This window comes from Oncorhynchus clarkii, chromosome 9 (genome assembly GCF_045791955.1).
Source record: "Oncorhynchus clarkii lewisi isolate Uvic-CL-2024 chromosome 9, UVic_Ocla_1.0, whole genome shotgun sequence".
Classification (NCBI taxonomy): domain Eukaryota; kingdom Metazoa; phylum Chordata; class Actinopteri; order Salmoniformes; family Salmonidae; genus Oncorhynchus; species Oncorhynchus clarkii.
In genome coordinates, this window is record NC_092155.1 from 19,952,123 (window position 1) to 19,972,444 (window position 20,322).

At 42.8% G+C, this 20,322-nt stretch overlaps 2 protein-coding genes and 1 pseudogene across 2 annotated transcripts; 2 read left to right on the forward strand and 1 right to left on the reverse strand.

Annotated features, from left to right (window-relative positions):
* The first annotated feature begins 4,992 nt into the window (after positions 1-4,992).
* LOC139417145 (cornifelin homolog B-like) lies at positions 4,993-10,459 on the forward strand. Its single transcript, XM_071166390.1, has 3 exons — positions 4,993-5,098; positions 5,536-5,690; positions 10,337-10,459. Exons 1-3 carry the CDS (start codon positions 4,993-4,995, stop codon positions 10,457-10,459), a joined length of 384 nt encoding a protein of 127 aa, XP_071022491.1.
* A 1,001-nt stretch (positions 10,460-11,460) lies between these two features.
* LOC139417147 (cornifelin homolog) lies at positions 11,461-16,147 on the forward strand. Its single transcript, XM_071166391.1, has 4 exons — positions 11,461-11,468; positions 11,911-12,080; positions 14,089-14,273; positions 15,285-16,147. The coding sequence occupies exons 2-4, from the start codon at positions 11,951-11,953 to the stop codon at positions 15,510-15,512; spliced, it is 543 nt and encodes a 180-aa protein (XP_071022492.1). The 5' UTR covers positions 11,461-11,468; positions 11,911-11,950; the 3' UTR covers positions 15,513-16,147.
* Positions 16,148-16,489: 342 nt separating this feature from the next.
* On the reverse strand, positions 16,490-20,055 carry LOC139417493 (UDP-glucuronosyltransferase 2B31-like; annotated as a pseudogene).
* Positions 20,056-20,322: the final 267 nt, after the last annotated feature.

Sequence of the window (20,322 nt, forward strand, 5' to 3'; positions counted from 1 at the left end):
GTATTACATTTCTATGGCCTGACTCCAAGAGATGGTCTCAGCCCACTGCCAGTGCTCATCAGTTCCTCTCTTATCGCTCTTCTTTCTCTCTATCAGAGACGTTCAGTTCTGTCCTTTTGGTCCAAACATGCCCCTTGGCCCAGGCACCCTCTTATTGTTGATAAAGTGGACTGTTGCTACTACTGCAGTCTATAAACTATAGATACTTTCTGCTAAGCAGTATGTGTCTGAAGGTTTTCTTATGGAGGAGCATCTGATTTTCTTGTCATGACAAATAGAAAGAGATTTATTCACCTGTTGGACACCAAACGTGTTCCTAACGCATGGGATTATGTCCTAACCATGTGATCTAAACAGAAAACCACTCAAATCAGGACCGCAATTCCGATTACTCTGGGGTGGCCCTGCAGTACACTGCTTCTGTCTGTAGAGAGAGCTCTTTTACTTGTTTCTGCTTGTCACCCATTGACGTTATAGAAAGAACAGGCCATTTAAAAACTTGAAGACTAAGTAAAGATTTGAGCCACGCATGTACTGTATGTTATGTCTGTTGTCAAGATGTGTTGAGTTCGAGCAGTTCTAGAAGTCATTGGCATGTGAAGGCTAGATAATTCTATGTGATATGTCATCCAGGCTACGTTAACGCCCGTAGACAAATTCAGATAACACCCTACAAGGGCTTGTTTATTGTTTGTTTGTAACCACCTACATGGTTTGAGCTATTTGTATTTTTTCCCTCCCTCCCTCCCTCCCTCCCTCCCTCCCTCCCTCCCTCCCTCCCTCCCTCCCTCCCTCCCTCCTTCCCTCCCTCCCTCCCTCCCTCCCTCCCTCCCTCCCTCCCTCCTTCCCTCCCTCCCTCCCTCCCTCCCTCCCTCCCTCCCTCCCTCCCTCCCTCCTTCCCTCCCTCCCTCCCTCCCTCCCTCCCTCCTTCCCTCCCTCCCTCCCTCCCTCCCTCCCTCCCTCCATGGGAAACATATATTTTTACATTGCCAAAGCAAGTGAAGTAGATAATAAACAAAAGTGAAATAAACAATAAACAAAATGTACAGTAAACATTACTCACAAAAGTAAGAATAGAGACATTAGAGAAAGAATCGAGACATTTCTAATGTCACCTCTAAATACAGTGTTGTAATGATGTGCAAATAGTTAAAGTACAAAATAAAAAATAAATAAACATAAATATAGGTTGTATTTACAATGGTGTTTGTTCTTCACTGGTTTCCCTATTCTTGTGGCAACAGGTCACAAATCGTGCTGCCGTGATGGCACACTGTGGTATTTCACCCAATAGATATGGGAGTTTGTCAAAATTGGATTTGTTTTCGAATTCTTTGTGGGTCTGTGTAATCTGAGGAAAATATGTGTCTCTGATATGGTCATACATTTGGCAGGAGGTCAGGAAGTGCAGCTCGGTTTCCACCTCCTTGTGTGGGCAGTGTGCACATAGCCTGTGGCGGTCTCTCTAAATAGCAAGGCTATGCTCATTGAGTCTGTACATAGTCAAATATTTCCTTAATTTGGGTCAGTCCCAGTGTTCAGGTATTCTGCCACTGTGAAATCTCTTTTTAGGGCCAAATAGAATCCTAGTTTGCTCAGTTTCTTTGTAAATTCTTTCCAATGCATCAAGTAATTATCTACCTCTCTCTCGCTACCTCTCCTCTCTTTTGCTCCCTTACTCCCCCCATTTAAACAATGGCGAATGAAGGGATTATGAAAAACAGGGATGATGAGTGATATGCAGTATAAGTGGGTGACTCAGCTTTAAAACCCTTCCCTGCAGTCAAGGGAGCACATCGCCCTCTATAGTTGCATCATGTGTGGAATGTTATTAGTATTTTTCATTTATTAGTATTTTTTGCATTATTTCCAAAAACACGCCGAAAATACGAGTTTGAAAATGTTTCTATGTCAAACGGTTTTGTTACATTTCAGTCTTCTGTGATGTATATAAAGTGTCATATTGGGATGCCAACTCAAATTGAAATACATTTCAACTCTCTATCTGACATGATACAGGTGTCTGCTTCTTTGTAAAGCCCCTAACCATGTGTGTTAGGTGTATACCTTTGCTTCAAAGTAGATTTGTTTAAGATGACCAAGGAACACTCTGTCACCCTGATTTAGCACACTGCTGTATTAAAGTAGCTGGAAACAATCATGTTGATGCTGACAACTGGTCTTTCCTGTCTGGGTAAATAAACAGAGAGGGTAATTTCCACTGCTGCTTCTCTTTGTATTCATTCTGCACAACATGCACACAATGGAGTTACCTAAATTATTGCTACAACAACAATTGTCTCTCAGTGACTCTTTTAACGTCACTTTGGGTGTGATGAGGTGGAGGTGGAATGCAGTCAGTCGATGTTCTACTATCTCTCAGGTTTTGTTTTAGAGGTTGAGATGACCTCCTTCAACCAACTAACCCAGATTCCAGGAAACATGAAAGGAATTGAGTCATTGTCTATCTTTTTGTGAAAAATTACACTGGTCATTCAAAAAATGTATTCAGTTAAAATAGACCTCACTTTAGATTATCCCACACAAAAATACTTAACTAATGATTACTAAATGGTTTATAATGACCTATATTAAACATGTTATGAATTATCTTATTAATCATTAGTGCAAACTTTAAAAATGGTTTATACATGTGTTAATAACTAGCTTACTAACATTTACAAATGTAGGAGTAAAGATTAATGAAGATTACGAATCAACTATTTACTAACCCATTATAAATACTTAATAATTATGAATCATGGTTCTTATTGGTGTTATTATAAAGCGCTACCAGACACATTTCTTCAATATTTTAATTGTTAAACATTTTTTGGCCCCAGACTTTTGCAAGAAGTGGGACAGCCAAGCTTAGTACTGATCTGTTTGCGTACAGTATAGCACATTATTTTAGGTGATTCTAGAGCAGAGTTGTTCCTGGAGAACTGCTCTCTGTAGGTTTTCGCTCCAACCCGCAGTTGTTACTAACCTCATGCAGCTGATCAACTAGCTAATTATTAGAATCAGGTGTGGTAGACTAGGGTTGGAGTGAAAACCTACAGGACTGTACCTCTCCAGGAACAGGGTTGGAGAGCCCTGTTCTAGAGAAACAGTAGCACTGCAAGCTTTTTGGAAGAATCTTGATAAACTACAATGCTAACATACCTTCATATCTTCAATGCTACCAGATATCATAATTTAAAATAACTTGCATGGTTTGCAAGGTTTGTCAAGCTTAACTTGTTTGGACACAAAAAAGGCTTGATGATAATGATTAGGGCCCTGACGTTTTCCTGACCATGTGACCTGACCAGGAGAAACTATGCACATAACAGTAAATTACAGTGCCCCAGAATTTCGAGTTTGTCGTGGTCGGGTCAGTCTTTTGAGGTGTGTCTGACAGTCTCAACTATTTAGTCAAACTGGATGGACTAGTTAATGGGTGAACCAGTAAGCCATTGCCAAGTGTGTGTGTCCGCGTGTGCGTGTTGAGCCTTTCCTACATATGCCACACTTCTTGCTTGGTTTCAGTCACTCAGCATTCCTCTTCACCATCCTCTTCTCTGAAGCTAACTCAGGTAAAACTATGTCTATGAGCAAAGACCAGGGAACTTAGTCCCTCTATATGGAAAATCAATATTTGTGAAAATATGAAATATCTTTTGGCTATATTTTATATTTCAAATTTATTTTGAAGTATAAAAAATTGGCCAAACGTTTATTGAATATTTACACATATATTAAAATATGTATTTATTTTCTGTATGTCATAAGGAATGAAAGGGAAAGGGAAAGGGGAATCACATACTGCTGAATGTAATGATAATTTACGAGCCTGGTCTCACTAGATGTAACACAGTAAACATAAATCATGGACTCTCAAATTAGAATATGTTACGTATAGTATGGTTACATAAGACAGAGGGTTACTTGTAGGGTGGTTGGTCATGGTTAGTGGGCGCATAATCCAAACATCTAGGAATCCCAAAAGGGTGCGGGTTCGAATCTCATCACAACTTCAGCGCTTTAGCGGATAAGTAACTACTTACTACTTTTAAGCTACTTTGCAACTACTTAGCATGTTAGCTAACCCTAATCCTAACCTTAACCCTTTAACCTATCTCATAACTCTTTAATTTAACCCTAATCTTAACCCTAACTCTAAACTTAACCTTAACCCAAAGCCTAGCTAACATTAGCCACCTAGCTAACATTAGTGTTAGCCCCCTAGCCACCTAGCTAATGTTAGCCACAACAAATTGGAATTCTTAACATATCATGTTTTGCAAATTCGTAACATACTGTACAAATTGGAATTCGTAACATATTGTACAAATTGTCATTCGTAACATACACTCTCAAAACAAATCTAGAACCTAAAAGGGTTCTCCCGGCTGTCCCCATAGGAGAACTCTTTGAAGAACCCTTTTAGGTTCAATGTAAAACTCTTTCCACTGAGGGTTCTACATGGAACTCAAAAATAGTTCTACCAGGAACCAAAAAGGGGTCTCCTATGGGGACAGCTGAAGAACCCTTTTTGAACCTTTTTTCTATGAGTATATAATGTGAAATGGGTGACGGACATCCACAAATGAATACATACCATACCATACGAAATGTAACATGTCATACTAATTGGAGTGTTATGGATTTACAGTTTTACTCTATTACGTCTACCCCTGAGTCCAGGTTGAATTTACAGTTTGAGTTGGACTATGACTCCTTCTAGCTCATGTTCAAAGGAGCAGTTGTAAAGCCTGGGGACAACTAAGCTCTAAACACTAGGCTTCTCTGTACAGCATACAGCATTTTGAATAATTTCAACTCATTTTGAAGAATTTCACAAACTATCTTGAGAACTAGTTCTGGTGCCATTATTATTAAGCATGAAACATCGCCCTATATTCATTTGCTGGTGGGGTGACTTCTGTAAAAAAATACATATATACATATATATTATTTTTTAAATAAATCCTCACAGAAGACGCCACCATGGCAAACACGATGGTCATCCAGCAGCCCAAGCCCTTTGTTCAGGCCATTACCTCAAACCAATGGAGCTCCGAAATCTGTGACTGCACCAAGGATATGTCTTCGTGTAAGTGTGTGTGTTTGTGTGTGCGTACGAGCATGTTTGTGTGTGTACATATATTGATCGTATTTAAACAAGGCCTCTGTTACTGCTCAACTCCATTCAATGGGGGGCAAACTGGTTTCAATCAACAGCATAACACATTCGTTTAGAGTTTGAGCTCCCGAGTGGCGCAGCGGTCTAAGACACTACGGTCTAAGATACTGCATCTCAGTGCAAGAGGTGTCACTGCAGTACCTGGTTTGAATCCAGGCTGCATCACATCCGGCTGTGATTGGGAGTCCCATAAGGTGGTGCACAATTGGCCCAGTGTTGGCCGGGGTAGTCATTGTAAATAAGAATTTGTTCTTAATTAACTGACTTGCCTGAATAAATAAATGTCAATAAAAAATTAACCCATGGGTAAATCACTGTCATTTCTTGTCCTCTATCTCTCTTTATAGGTTGCTTAGCATTCTGGTGCTTCCCCTGCTTTGCCTGTATAACGGCGAGGGAGGCTGGGGAGTGCCTGTGTCTGCCCCTGCTAGACGGCTTCGGCCTTATCCCCCCCGCCACCATGTCCCTGAGGGTGGGGATCCGCCAGCGCTACGGCATCGAGGTAAGGACACACAGAACGCCATGACCTTGTCTAGAGTCATGACGTTTGGTTTTCTCATTGTTTACTGTTAGCACAAATCAAATCAAAGCAACATTTGTCACGTGCGCCGAATACAACAGGTAGACCTTACAGGGAAATGCTTACTTACAGGCTCTAACCAACCGTGCAAAAAAAGGTATTATGTGAACAATAGGTAAGTAAAGTAATAAAAACAACAGTAAAAAGAGAGTGAAAAATAACAGTAGCGAGCAGAGGTGGGACCAAGTCATTCTTAAGTCTTAGCACTCAAGTCCCAAGTCAAGTCTCAAGTCACGACAGGGAAGTTCAAGTAAAGTCTCAAGTCAAGTCTCAAGTCCTAAATCTTAAGTTTCGAGTCCTAAACAAGTCATAATGTGCTCTTCACCAAATGTAATACCAAGAGTAATAGTTAGTATATTACATTTACGCAAATCTTAAATGCTTTTAAAAATATGCATATATTTATTACCTTTCCCAATAAACATTATATTTCCATGGGTAGACATGAGAAAGACCCCCCCCCCCCAACAATAGTTATCGACTATCAAGGATCGCTATGGGGCGCAGTAGACTTGTGCACAATCGCCCAACCTTAACACACACACACACACTTTCTCTCTCTCTCTCTCTCTCTCTCTCTCTCTCTCTCTCTCTCTCTCTGTGTGGTTACAGTAGGCTAACGTATGTCAATGGTTTTAGGAACAGCAGTAACATCAGGCAGGATCTAGGCTACCAACTGCCTAGCCAGTTGTAGCTCAATCTTGGGTGCAATGATCACGTTCCCGCACTGACTGACTGTGTGGAGGCTCATTGATTTAACGTTACGTTAGCCTACATGATACACTGTAAAGTCCATGGAGAATAAGAACACCTCCTCCCAGCTGCCCACTGCACTGAAGATAGGAAACACTGTCACCACTGATAAATCCACCATAATTGAACATTTCAATAAGCATTTTTCTACTGCTGGCCATGCTTTCCACCTGGCTACTCCTACCCCTGTCAACAGCACTGCACCCCCAACAGCAACTCGCACAAGCCTTCCCCATTTCTCCTTCTCCCAAATCCATTCAGCTGATGTTCTGAAAGAGCTGCAAAATCTGGACCCCTACAAATCAGCGGGGCTAGACAATCTGGACCCTTTCTTTCTAAAATTATCTGCCGAAATTGTTGCCACCCCTATTACTAGCCTGTTCAACCTCTCTTTCGTGTCGTCTGAGATTCCCATAGATTGGAAAGCAGCTGCGGTCATCCCCCTCTTCAAAGGGGGGGACACTCTTGACCCAAACTGCTACAGACCTATATCTATCCTACCATGCCTTTCTAAGGTCTTCGAAAGCCAAGTCAACAAACAGATTACCGACCATTTTGAATCTCACCATACCTTCTCTGCTATGCAATCTGGTTTCAGAGCTGGTCATGGGTGCACCTCAGCCACGCTCAAGGTCCTAAACGATATCTTAACCGCCATCGATAAGAAACATTACTGTGCAGCCGTATTCATTGATCTGGCCAAGGCTTTCGACTCTGTCAATCACCACATCCTCATCGGCAGACTCAACAGCCTTGGTTTCTCAAATGATTGCCTCGCCTGGTTCACCAACTACTTCTCTGATAGAGTTCAGTGTGTCAAATCGGAGGGTCTGTTGTCCGGACCTCTGGCAGTCTCTATGGGGGTGCCACAGGGTTCAATTCTTGGACCGACTCTCTTCTCTGTATACATCAATGAGGTCGCTCTTGCTGCTGGTGAGTCTCTGATCCACCTCTACGCAGACGACACCATTCTGTATACTTCCGGCCCTTCTTTGGACACTGTGTTAACAACCCTCCAGGAAAGCTTCAATGCCATACAACTCTCCTTCCGTGGCCTCCAATTGCTCTTAAATACAAGTAAAACTAAATGCATGCTCTTCAACCGATCGCTACCTGCACCTACCCACCTGTCCAACATCACTACTCTGGACGGCTCTGACTTAGAATACGTGGACAACTACAAATACTTAGGTGTCTGGTTAGACTGTAAACTCTCCTTCCAGACCCATATCAAACATCTCCAATCCAAAGTTAAATCTAGAATTGGCTTCCTATTTCGCAACAAAGCATCCTTCACTCATGCTGCCAAACATACCCTTGTAAAACTGACCATCCTACCAATCCTCGACTTTGGCGATGTCATTTACAAAATAGCCTCCAGTACCCTACTCAACAAATTGGATGCAGTCTATCACAGTGCAATCCGTTTTGTCACCAAAGCCCCATATACTACCCACCATTGCGACCTGTACGCTCTCGTTGGCTGGCCCTCGCTTCATACTCGTCGCCAAACCCACTGGCTCCATGTCATCTACAAGACCCTGCTAGGTAAAGTCCCCCCTTATCTCAGCTCGCTGGTCACCATAGCATCTCCCACCTGTAGCACACGCTCCAGCAGGTATATCTCTCTAGTCACCCCCAAAACCAATTCTTTCTTTGGCCGCCTCTCTTTCCAGTTCTCTGCTGCCAATGACTGGAACGAACTACAAAAATCTCTGAAACTGGAAACACTTATCTCCCTCACTAGCTTTAAGCACCAACGGTCAGAGCAGCTCACAGATTACTGCACCTGTACATAGCCCACCTATAATTTAGCCCTATCAACTACCTCTTTCCCAACTGTATTTAATTTATTTATTTATTTTGCTCCTTTGCACCCCATTATTTTTATTTCTACTTTGCACATTCTTCCATTGCAAAACTACCATTCCAGTGTTTTACTTGCTATATTGTATTTACCTTGCCACCAAGGCCTTTTTTGCCTTTACCTCCCTTCTCACCTCATTTGCTCACATTGTATATAGACTTGTTTATACGTTATTATTGACTGTATGTTTGTTTTACTCCATGTGTAACTCTGTGTTTTTGTATCTGTCGAACTGCTTTGCTTTATCTTGGCCAGGTCGCAATTGTAAATGAGAACTTGTTCTCAACTTGCCTACCTGGTTAAATAAAGGTAAAATAAAAAAATAAATAAAACACTAGTAAAGTAATAAAATATATAGCTGTCGGCTATATTAGCCATGACTTACCGTTCTTTGTGCAGCTTCAAATGTCGAACAAAGTTGGAAATTGTTGCGCCTCCGTCTGTAATTTTCTTCCTGCATGTTTTGCAAGTTGCAATCTGTTTTTTGTTGATACAGCTTTGTCTTTCTATCTGAAAACAATAATTTTGGGTATCATCTTTCCAAGGGCTCCATCTGAATTCACCTGCCAACTTTCCTCTGCACTGCCACGCACAACTTTTTCTCAGCTGGCACAACTTGATTGGCTGCTGTCCGATTCAAACTGTAATCCGTTAAATGAAGAGTTGATGCGCTGCACACTTTTTTTAATAGCATAATTGTTTATATTTGGGCTTGGGGAGGGTATCAAGTCAGGTTGAGTCATAAGGCTCAAGTCCAAGTCAAGTCACGAGTCATTGGTGTTAAAGTCAAAGTCGAGTTGCAAGTCAGCATATTTGTGACTCGAGTCTGACTCGAGTTCAAGTCATGTGACTCGAGTCCACACCTCAGGTAACGAAGCTATAACATTAGCGAGGCTACATACAGGCACCGGTTAGTCGGGCTGATTGAAGTAGTATGTACATGTAGATATGGTGAAAGTGACTATGCATATATGATGAACTGAGAGTAGCGGTAGTGTAAAAGAGGGGTTGGCGGGTGGTGGGTGGTGGGACACAATGCAGATAGCCCGGTTAGCCAATGTGCCGGAGCACTGGTTGGTCGGGCCAATTGAGGTAGTATGTACATGGAATGTATAGAAGAACACGAGTCATAAGGCTTGGCATGCCTTATGTCTAGAGTTTTTCCTGATCACAGGATCTGACCAGGAAAAACTCTGGGCTTTATAGTTCTAGGCCACAATTATTGTTGAAGATGTTGTATTATTTAAACATTTTGTGAAAATAATGCATATGAATACAATGTCCATACAAATGATGTGTATCGCCCAGTTCCTTTGACTGTACATGTGAAAGTGTTATATCTCAAAATAGTGTACAACTATCAGTCCCTCCATCTCTCAAGTAATTCATGATCAAATCAAATCAAATTGTATTTGTCACATGCACCGAATACAAAAGGTGTAGTAGACCTTACATTGAAATGCTTACTTACAAGCCCTTTAACCAACAACGCAGTTTTAAGAAAAATACCTTAAGATAAAGAAGAAATATAAGTAACAATGTTCACCTCACCTTCTAATCTGATCTCAGAACTCTCCTAACCAGTTCCAATGACCTAAGTTTCAGGAGTACCTGTGGCTCAGACCATGCCCAATTTTTTTTTTTTGAGTACTCAAACTCTGTTTCAATACCTGCATACTGAGGGAGTTGCCTGTGTACCAGTCTGTCTGTGTTAACATTCCTCTCCTTGCCAATCCTAGTCATGCCAATCAATGAGTTGTAATGATAGAACAAACTGATCCGGGACCAGGCTACTCAGGGATTAATGCATAATGTTCTGAAGATGGCACAGTGCTGAACTCCGATCAGACAGTCTGTGTCCGCTAATTGATTAATTGATTCATGTAGTCAATGTTAACTGATCCTAGATCAGGTGTAATGTGATGTATCTCTGTCTCCTCCCTAAAAGGGCACCATGTGTAATGACTGTGTCTATTCATTCTTCTGCGGGCCCTGCACCTGGTGTCAAATGTCAAGAGAGATGAAGACCCGCCTCCAACCAGTCACTCTCATCAACCCACATGTAAGATAAGGACAGACCTCGTTCTTCCTCATCCTCTTCTTCGTCATCCTGCATCATCATCATCATATATCCCTCCTCTTCATCCTCTTCCTCCTCTACCTTCATCATAGTAATTAGACTAATAATAATCAACATCATCATCATTAGACTCGTGTTAATGGAATAGTAACAATACCAAGCCTGTACTTTCTACTACAGGAAGCTGCTGATGGGAGGACGGCTCATAATAATGTCCGGAATGGAGCAAATGATGTATTTAATACCATCCCATTAATTCCGCTCCAGCCATTACTACGGGCCCGTCCTCCACAATTAAAGGGCCACCAATCTCCCGTGCTTTCTATCCTCTGTTGACTCTTCTATCACCGACCACTGTCACCAAACTCATCACCATTGAACGTCACACACGTGAACACCTGTACTTTGAGCCACCCAAAACTGTTCTCCATTCAGTTTCAAGCAGGTCTGCAATAGTGTCCTGTTCTTAGGTTGTTCACGTTCACTTCCACCCGGCTGACAGCTGAAATAGTTTACTGTGTATCTGTAAAGGCCCTTTAGATTTTCTGGGGTGTGTGAAAGATGAATGAATATGTGTGTATAAACACATTTCCAAAACCCTTTTGAAAACTGGACCTTTTTATCTACCACTATGCGAAATGTACAAAACACGTCCAAATGTATTGTAAAAACATATGAGAGAAATAGGTGTGACACATTTCCAAACAACAAAACATACATTTATACTGCAAACATGAAAGATATATCTGAATGTATCTTAATTAATGGTGAATAAATGATTAAAAGATGAGTGCCTGTCCTGTCTCTGTGACGTTAATACAGAGGATACTGTATGTCACTGATCTTTAGTGAAGGTGTTGAATCTTATGCAAACCACACACATGCAAATAGTGACTGTTCTACAATTTAGTTCCTGAATGATATGATTTTTAAGGCCACCTCTGGTCCGGAGATACCTATCACAAACCTGGATACATCCAGGCAGAGCTGTCCATTTCAGGTGAGTATATTTTATTAAGAGTCATAATTCAATAAAACAGGACTTAGATTGAACACACCCCACTACTAGAATTATAGGCTGCAATGATTTGTATTTGATGGGGAGACTTATACGTAGACTACATAGACTTATACGTTTTAACATCAGATTAATGGTGAATACTCTATAGACTACAGTTTGAAAATAAACAGTACCAGAGTGCACACAGTAGCCTATTGGTTTGTTAAGTGATGATTGAAGGGGCTCCACTTGTAAGACGTGAATTAGCCACTTAGAATAGAAGGAAGTGCAGAGCTATTAAAGCGCATTTTGAAGCCAGGTGAAAGATGTGTGTGTGTGGGGGGGGGGGGGGGGATATTTCATATTTGATTTCAGCAAGTTGGCATTGGGGGGGCAGGAAAAAGTAACAATCCATTGATGTTTGTTGTTGCTTTTTGTTCAGGTTCTTTGTCCTTAGTCGAGTGGCCAGCCGGCCAGTCACCATGGCAACGAGTGTGATAATCAACAACCAACAATCTCAGCCTCCTCAGCCCCAGACACCAGCTTTCATAGCTGTCCACTCTAACCAGTGGAACACTGGCATTTGTGACTGCTTCGACGACTTGCAAGTCTGTGAGTTTGTCTGTCTATTTGTTTGTCCATTTATCCAGTGTCCCAGCGAATCATTCACATTTCTCTGCAAAAATGTTGAATTCAGAGTTCACTATTCATTTACATTGTTCACTATTCATTCACATTCACATTGTATTTCGGAATACCTTATTAAAACATTATTTTATAAAAAGCACATAAGTTATACATGACATTGTTCCGTTTTGACTTACGTCGTGCTTGGAATATTTTGAGACATCAATGGAGTATTATAGCCCATACAGTCAGGTCCATAAATATTTGGACATAGTCCAAGTTATTATTACTTTAGCTGTCTACCACAGCATATTGGAGTTCAAATTAAATAATGAATATGAGCTGAAAGTGCATACTTTCAGCTTTAATTTGAGGTATGCATTTACATCCAAATCAGGTGAATGGTTTTGTAATTACAGCACTTTTTATTTGTGCCTCCCCCCTTTTTTAATGGACCAAAAGTAATTGGACAATTGGCTGCTCAGCTGTTCCATGGCCAGGTGTGTGTTATTCCCTCATTAGTTCATTTACACGTAAGCAGATAAAAGGTATAGAGTTGTGTGGCATTTGCATTTGGAATCTGTTGCTGTTAACCCTCAATATGAAGTCCAAAGAGCTGTCACTGCCAGTGAAGCAAGCCATCATTAGGCTGAAAAGCAAAACAAACCCATCATAGAGATGGCAAAAACATTAGGTGTGGCCAAATCAACCATTTGGTACATTCTTAAAAAAAGAAAGAACACACTGGTGAGCTCAGGAACACCAAAAAGACCCGGAAGACCACGGGAAACCACTGTGGTGGATGACAGAATAATTTTTTCCCTAGTGAAGAGAAACCCCTTCAGTTGGCCAGATCCAGAACACCCTTCAGTAGGTAGGCGTATCTGTGTCAAAGTCAACAATTACGAGAAGACTAGTAAATAGAGGGTTTACCACAAGATGTAAACAATTGGTAAGCATCAAAAACAGGAAGACCAGATTAGAGTTTGTCAACAAAGATCTAAAAAAAGCCTGTATAGTTCTGGAACAACATCCTATGGACAGATGAGACAAAGATCAACTTGTACCAGAATGATGGGAAGAGAGAAGAGTTATGGAGAAGTGAAGGAACTGCTCATGATCCGAAGCATACCACCTCATCTGTGAAGCATGGTGGAGGGAGTGTTATGGCGTGGCCATGTATGGCTGCCAATGGAACAGTGGTTCCTTTCTATTTTCCTTTCTATTTATTGATGATGTGACTGCTGACAAAAGCAGCAGGATGAATTCTGAAGTGGTTAGGGATATATTATCTGCTCAGATTCAGCCAAATGCTTCAAAACTCATTGGACAACATTTCACCGTACAGATGGACAATGACCCGAAGCATATTGTGAAAGTAACGCAATACTTTTTTAAGGCAAAGAAGTGGAATGTTCTGAGATGACCAAGTCAATCACCTGACCTGAATCCAATTAAGCATGCATTTCATTTGCTGAAGGCAAAATTGAAGGCAAAATGCCCCAATAACAAGCAGGAACAGACAGCTGCAGTAAAGGCCTGGCAGAGCATCACCAGGGAAGAAACAGCATCAAGTGATGTCTGTCGGTTACAGACTTCAGGCAGTCATTGACTGCAAGGGATTTCCAACCAAGTATTAAAACACACAATTTAATTTATGATTATGTTAGTTTGTCCAATTACTTTTGAGCCCCTAAAATTGGGGGGCTATGTATAAAAATAGTTGTAATTCCTACACGGTTCATAAAATTATTTTGACAAAACCATTCAATTAAAGATGAAAGTCTACACTTAAAACAGATCTTGATTGTTTCCTTTCAAATCCATTGTGGTGGCGTGCAGAGCCAGAATTATGCAAATTGTGTCACTGTCCAAATACATATGGACCTGACTGACAGCGTTACTAGCCACTAATCAAAGTGAGTGAGATAAGTGTCGTAATCAGTGTTAACAGATCTCTTCCCTGACCTGCGCTTTGCGACCCTATGATCAGGCTGTTTTGCCTTCTGGTGCTTTCCCTATTTCGCCTGCACCACCACCTCAGAGTTCGGAGAGTGTTTCTGTCTCCCCATGCTGGACGGCTTATGTTCCTCCACCCAGCTGGTAGGGGTGCCAACCTGCATTCCTCCTGTGTCCATGTCCATGAGGGTGGCTGTACGTACCCGCTATGGTATTCAGGTGGGTTAATGAATGTCAATCTGAACGCCTGAATAAAGAAACTAGACAAGGACGATTGTTAGGGTAGGCCTACAGACTGTGTAAATGTGAGGCAGTACACACAACACAGCAAATCAAAAAACATGTTATTGGTCACATACACGTGTTTAGCAGATGTTATTGCGGGTGTAGCGAAATGCTTGTGTTTCTGGCTCCAAAAGTGCAGTAATATCTAACAAGTAAAATCGAACAATACACACAGATCTAAAGTAAAGGAATGTAATTAACAATATATAAATATTTGGGCCAGCAATGTCGAAGCGGCATAGAGTAAGATATAGAAGAATAGGAAAGAATACAGTATATACATATGAGATGAGTAACGCTAGATATATAAACATTATTAATTAAAGTGGCCAGCGATTTCAGGTCTATTTATATAGGGCAGTCACCTATAATGTGCTAGTCATGGCTTTTTAACAATCTGACCTTGAGATAGAAGCTGTCCCTCGGTCCCCGCTTTGATGCACCTGTACTGACCGTGTCTTCTGGATGATATCGGGGTGAACAGGCAGTGGCTCGGGTGGTTGTTGTACTTGATGATCTTTTTGGCCTTCCTGTGACATCGGGTACTGTAGGTGTCCTGGAGGGCAGGTAGTTTTCCCCCGGTGATGCGTTGGACAGACCGCACCAGACCGCAGTTTCCGTACCAGGCGGTGATATAGCCTGACAGGATGCTCTCAATTGTGCATCTGTAAAAGTTTGTGAGGGTTTTAAGTGCCAAGCCAAATTTCTTCAGCCTCCTGAGAGCTTCTGTCCAGTTAATACAACAGCCCGGTAGTCAGTGTAATCATACAGTATCCCAGGTTTGAAACCTCTGCTGATACCTCATTGCAAGTAAAAACAAAATCCTGGGTGGAACATTGCCAGAATCAGGCAGGAATAAGCAAGAAATCCAAGAATCATCCAAACTGGGATTTCTAGAAAAACAGGGAATTTTGGGATCATAACCCTGTCTATATATGTGTTCAGGGTGGCATGACGGCAGACTGTGTGTACTCCACCTTCTGCAACATCTGCTCCTGGTGCCAGATGGCCAGGGAGATCAAGAGACGCAAACAGACCTTCACCGTCATCAACGCCCAGCCCACCATGCTGCCCGGTCAGCCCATGTTGATGGCCTCCCAGCCTGGGGTCATCACATCTCAGCCTATGATCACCTCTGCCCCTCAGGCCATCTTGAGCACTAGATTCATGTAACCTTTGACCCAAGACACAGAAACCACACTGGGTTAGCCACGCCCTCTGGTGGTGATTTCATAGAGGTGATGTAATGGAGGTGATGCACAATGTATAAGACTTGAGGCATTGGAATTCATGTAAAATCTTGCACAATTCCAGCATTTACTGTACATAAGGATAGCTGTGAAATGTAAGTATCTACTATTTTAACTATGTCAATCACCCAATGCAGATTGTTATGTAATAATGAACATTTGGTGGGTGCCTATATTTGTCCTATTTCATATGTGCAAGTGTGTATTGTATGCATGTGTGAATTGGAAATGTATTTTTTCCATATCCCAACTCCCCCTGAGACACCCTCTGAGAGTGGGGTCACGGCCAGGGTCTGCCATTATCAACGGCGACCCTGGAGCATTTAGGATGAAGTGCCTTGCTCAAGGACACATCGATTCACACAATGTGACGTAAGTAAGCCTTCTGTTACCTTGAGAGCCAGACAGTTATTAATGTCTGTGGATAAGGCCAGTATCAGAGGGAGAGAGAGAAGGAGTGAGAGAGGGAGAGGGAGAGTAAGAGAGAGAGAGAGAGGGGAAGGCTGTAGCCCTCTCTGATAGGACTGTGCTAACAGTCACAGTGACTCATGTTCATCATTAAATGTTTATTTTTATACTGCTGTGACCTCCCTCCCTCTGACTTTCCAAAACAGTAAAGGACGTTACTGTACTTCAGGGAAGAGTGGAGTCCATCTCTAATGTCATGGATGTAATGTTGAATATGTTACAGTATGGTCCTACTGCATTTAAAAATTAAAACATCATCTATACAAAGATAATGTTCATGTGTAATGTTGCTTTGCCTGAAACGTGTATATTCTCAGTTAAACTCAATAAACATTTATCGAAAACAAGGATTTTCCAGTCTGCTTATGAAAATGTTACAATATAAACAATTTGGCAATATATTACGCATCAAGAAACTGTCAGTTAACAAGCTCACTCCAGCTTGGTCTTTCTCCTGGAGCTCTTGCAGCACAGTCTGCTGCAGACAGAAACTGAGGCCCAGAGAGAGGCCCCGCTGAGGGCCAGGAGCAGCGTCGCCACATCCAAGCTGTGGTTGGAGTACCAGGACATGCTGTAGGCTTCGGTGTGCAGGTGGGACGACGTTCCTCATCACGTAATCAAACCAGAAAGTGGTGCTGGCGACAGGGGACAAGGGCGTGTTGCGGTACAGGCCAAATATCTTCTGCATTCTGTGGCAGTAGGAGGGATTCTCCAGGACGTCCCTTAGGACCTCCAGGAAGTCCACTGTGGTGAGAGTGGCAGCCTCCAGACATTGCCAAACTTGTCAAAGAGGAGCGGCAGGCCCAGCACAGTTGTAGATGGCCTCTTCCAGGCCATTGGTGCCTCCGTGAGCCACGACGCAGGTTTTGGGTTGGCCCAGGAGGTTGCTCTGGGGGAGCCAGTGTAGCAGCAGGGTGTTGTTCCCCAAGGAAGAGGGTCTTTCTCCCAGGAACCTCCACAACACCGTGTGGGGCAGCAGGACAAAGGCTTGGGCCACCGCCTCGGTCACCTCCTTAGGCAGGGCGGACACCAGCATTCCCACATGACCACCACCCCGTGCTCTGCATGAAGGCCTCCAGGTCAGCAGAGAGCGGCCTGGCCGGACGACACAAGAAGCCCCCCATATAGACCACGTTGGGCATGGTGGGCCACAGGAACTCAAAGACAAAGTCCACCCGCATCAGCCACACGTCTGCTGAACGCTGCATGGAGAGCAAGTCAGCAGCAGAGGGGAAGTGACATTTGAGCAGGTTGGCGTACCGATGGTTAATAAAGAAATATTGCGCCACCACACTATAGACATAATGCAACACATTTCTGGTTCTCTAGAGGAAGTCCATGTGGTCAGAGAGCTCTTTGCCCGACACTGGGACGTAGGACAGTGGCGAGGGGGCAAAGGCGAAGTGACCCTCTCCCGTGTTGATCCAGGGCAGGTTGAAGACCAGAAGCAGACGGAGGTAGTTGGCCAGGTCATACTGAGCATCCCAGAGCTGAGCCATGAACGCTGGATCACCATGAACGCTGGATCATCTGCGCCAGAACGTCTGCTCTGACGCAGATCTTGTGGCCTGTCGGCTGCATGGATGTGATCTCGTACTGATGGAGGAAGGACCGCAGGAAGGGCGGCAGGGTCCGGATTCCCAGAATCGTTTGCAGCATCTTGTCGTGGAAGTTCTTGTCCACCTCGTCCTCCAGCATGAGGACGGTGATGGAGCTGTAGAGAGGGAACTTCTGGGAGATGTACCAGCTCTTGGCAGAGCACAGCACGGTGAGGTCGTGATCTCGGGAGTGGAGCTCATGGAGGATGACCTCCATGTTTACCCAGTGGCTGCCATCCACTGGGACCACCAGGATCTTCCTACTGCAGGCGCTACAATGGCAACCATTGCCGGGCGATAGAAGCAGGAAGTAGAGGGCAGCCAAGAAAGGAGATGACACTCATCATCATAGCTGTCTGTGGAGAAGTCATACAACAGATATGGAATTGATTAAGGAGGTGAAATCCAACACAACAAATAAAGAATGTGTGTTAAACAGAGCCAGCTCTGATGTGACTCATGTTTTGTGTTTTTTTATTTTATTTAATCTTTATTTAACTAGGCAAGTCAGTTATTTACAATGACGGCCTACCGGTGAACAGTGGGTTAACTGCCTTGTTCAGGGGCAGAACAACATATTTTTACCTTGTCAGCTCAGGGATTCGATCCAGCAACCTTTTGCTCTAACCACCAGGCTACCTGCTCCATGTGAGCTAATGCGAGCTAGTACTTTAGACGAGACTCTACAATACTTATTAAAGTGTGGTAATGCATCAACAAACAAAGTGTTGTATTATTTAATACAACTCAGAAAGCAGGCTACTGAAATACCATTACAGCCCAACTTCACTAAAGTCCATAGTGAACTTTAGTTTAATGAACCTTAATAACACTGCCCTGGTAACAACACAGTTAAGGCAATATGCTCTACAGAGGGGGCATTGTATCATATCGGTCTGCTTGGTCTGCTGGAGCCAGAAGCAGGGGACTGGAGTATTAAGTACTGAAAGGCTTCATGGATCCTGATCCATGACATGGAATATAAAATATAAACTTGCAAAGGTTACATGTGGAACAATGAATATATATATATCAATCTGAGTTCCCAGTCTCCACACATACACACGCTCTGTTCTTTGCAGAGTGCAAGGGTAATGTTGCAGTACTCTATTTGCATTGACAGAGGTACAGATGGTTTGATACACTGAGTGTACAAAACATTAGGAACACCTTCCTAATATTAGGTTGCACCCAATTTTGCCCTCAGAACAGCCTCAATTCGTTGGGGCATGGACTCTACAAGGTGTCTACAGCGTTCCACAGGGATGCTGGCCCATGTTGACTCCAATGCTTCCCACAGTTGTGTCAAGTTGGTTGGATGTCCTTTGGGTGGTGGACCATGATACACACGGGAAACTGTTGAGGGTGAAAAACCCAGCAGTGTTGCAGTTCTTGACACCGGTGCGCCTGGCAGCTACTACTCACCTTCCAACAGGACAACGACCTTAAGCACAAAGCCAAGACAACGCAGGAGTGTCTGCGGGAGTGGCTGAATGGCCTTGGGTGGCCCAGCCAGAGCCCGGATTTGAACGCAATCTAACATCTTTGGAAAGACCTGAAAAACGTTGTGAAGCGACGCTCCCCATCCAACTTGACAGAGCTTGAGAGGATCTGCAGAGAAGAATGTGAGAAAGCTTGTAGTGTCACACCCAAGAAGACTTAAGGCTGTAATCACTGCCAAAAGTGCTTCAACAAAGGTCTGAGTAAAGGGTCTAAATACTTAGGAAAATTTACAATTTAAGTTTTTTTTAAATATAAATTTGTTTTTGCTTTGTCATTATGGGGTATTGTGTGTAGATTGATGAGGATATTTACATTGTTTTATCCATAATGCTGTAATGAAACAAAATGTGGAAAAAGTCAAGGGGTCTGAATTCTTTCCGAATGCACTGTAGGGCCAGAGAACAACACAGACAGTGAAACATAGACAGACAGTGACACATTCAATACCGCCTTGCACACTCTTGCCTGTATCTAGCTAATCTAGAGTGAAATCATTCGTCCAACAGTTGCAAACAAGTGTATCTATTGGACAAATTCTGGTATGTTTATCCCCGTTTCATTTCGTTTGCTTCCGTTTAAGAAATGTTTTTCAACAGGATCGGCAGAATGAATACACCCCTGATCACTTGCCTGCATCTAGCTGATCTAGGGTGAAATCATTCGTCCAACAGTTGCAAACAAGTGTATCTATTGGACAAATTATGATATGTTTATCCCCGTTTCGTTCCGTTTGCTTCCGTTTAAGAAACGTTTTTCAACAGGATCGGCGGAATGAATACACCCCTGATCACAAGTAAACACAGTTCACTTTCATAGCAGCCACGTTGTATTCCTTCTCGCATCAATGCGCTCTCCTCTTCTCACCTTTTCCCTTCGCTTGTGGATTTCAATGCACATCACACCAGCTGTATGTGACCAAGCGGAAAAACCTTTCCAAGCCAAACCATATCATAACTGCTACACACATCCTACACCAATGGCACCATATTAGCTGAAGTAACATTCATAGTCAACATATCTAATAGAACTTACACGTTAGTAAACCCACTACAATCACCTAGTAACGTTAGTGTACAGTCAGTAATCTACTCAGTAAGCAGTTTAGCAGTTACACTGGCAGGCCCTGGTGGCAATAAATTTGTCAAACCAAAAGCTTACTTACTT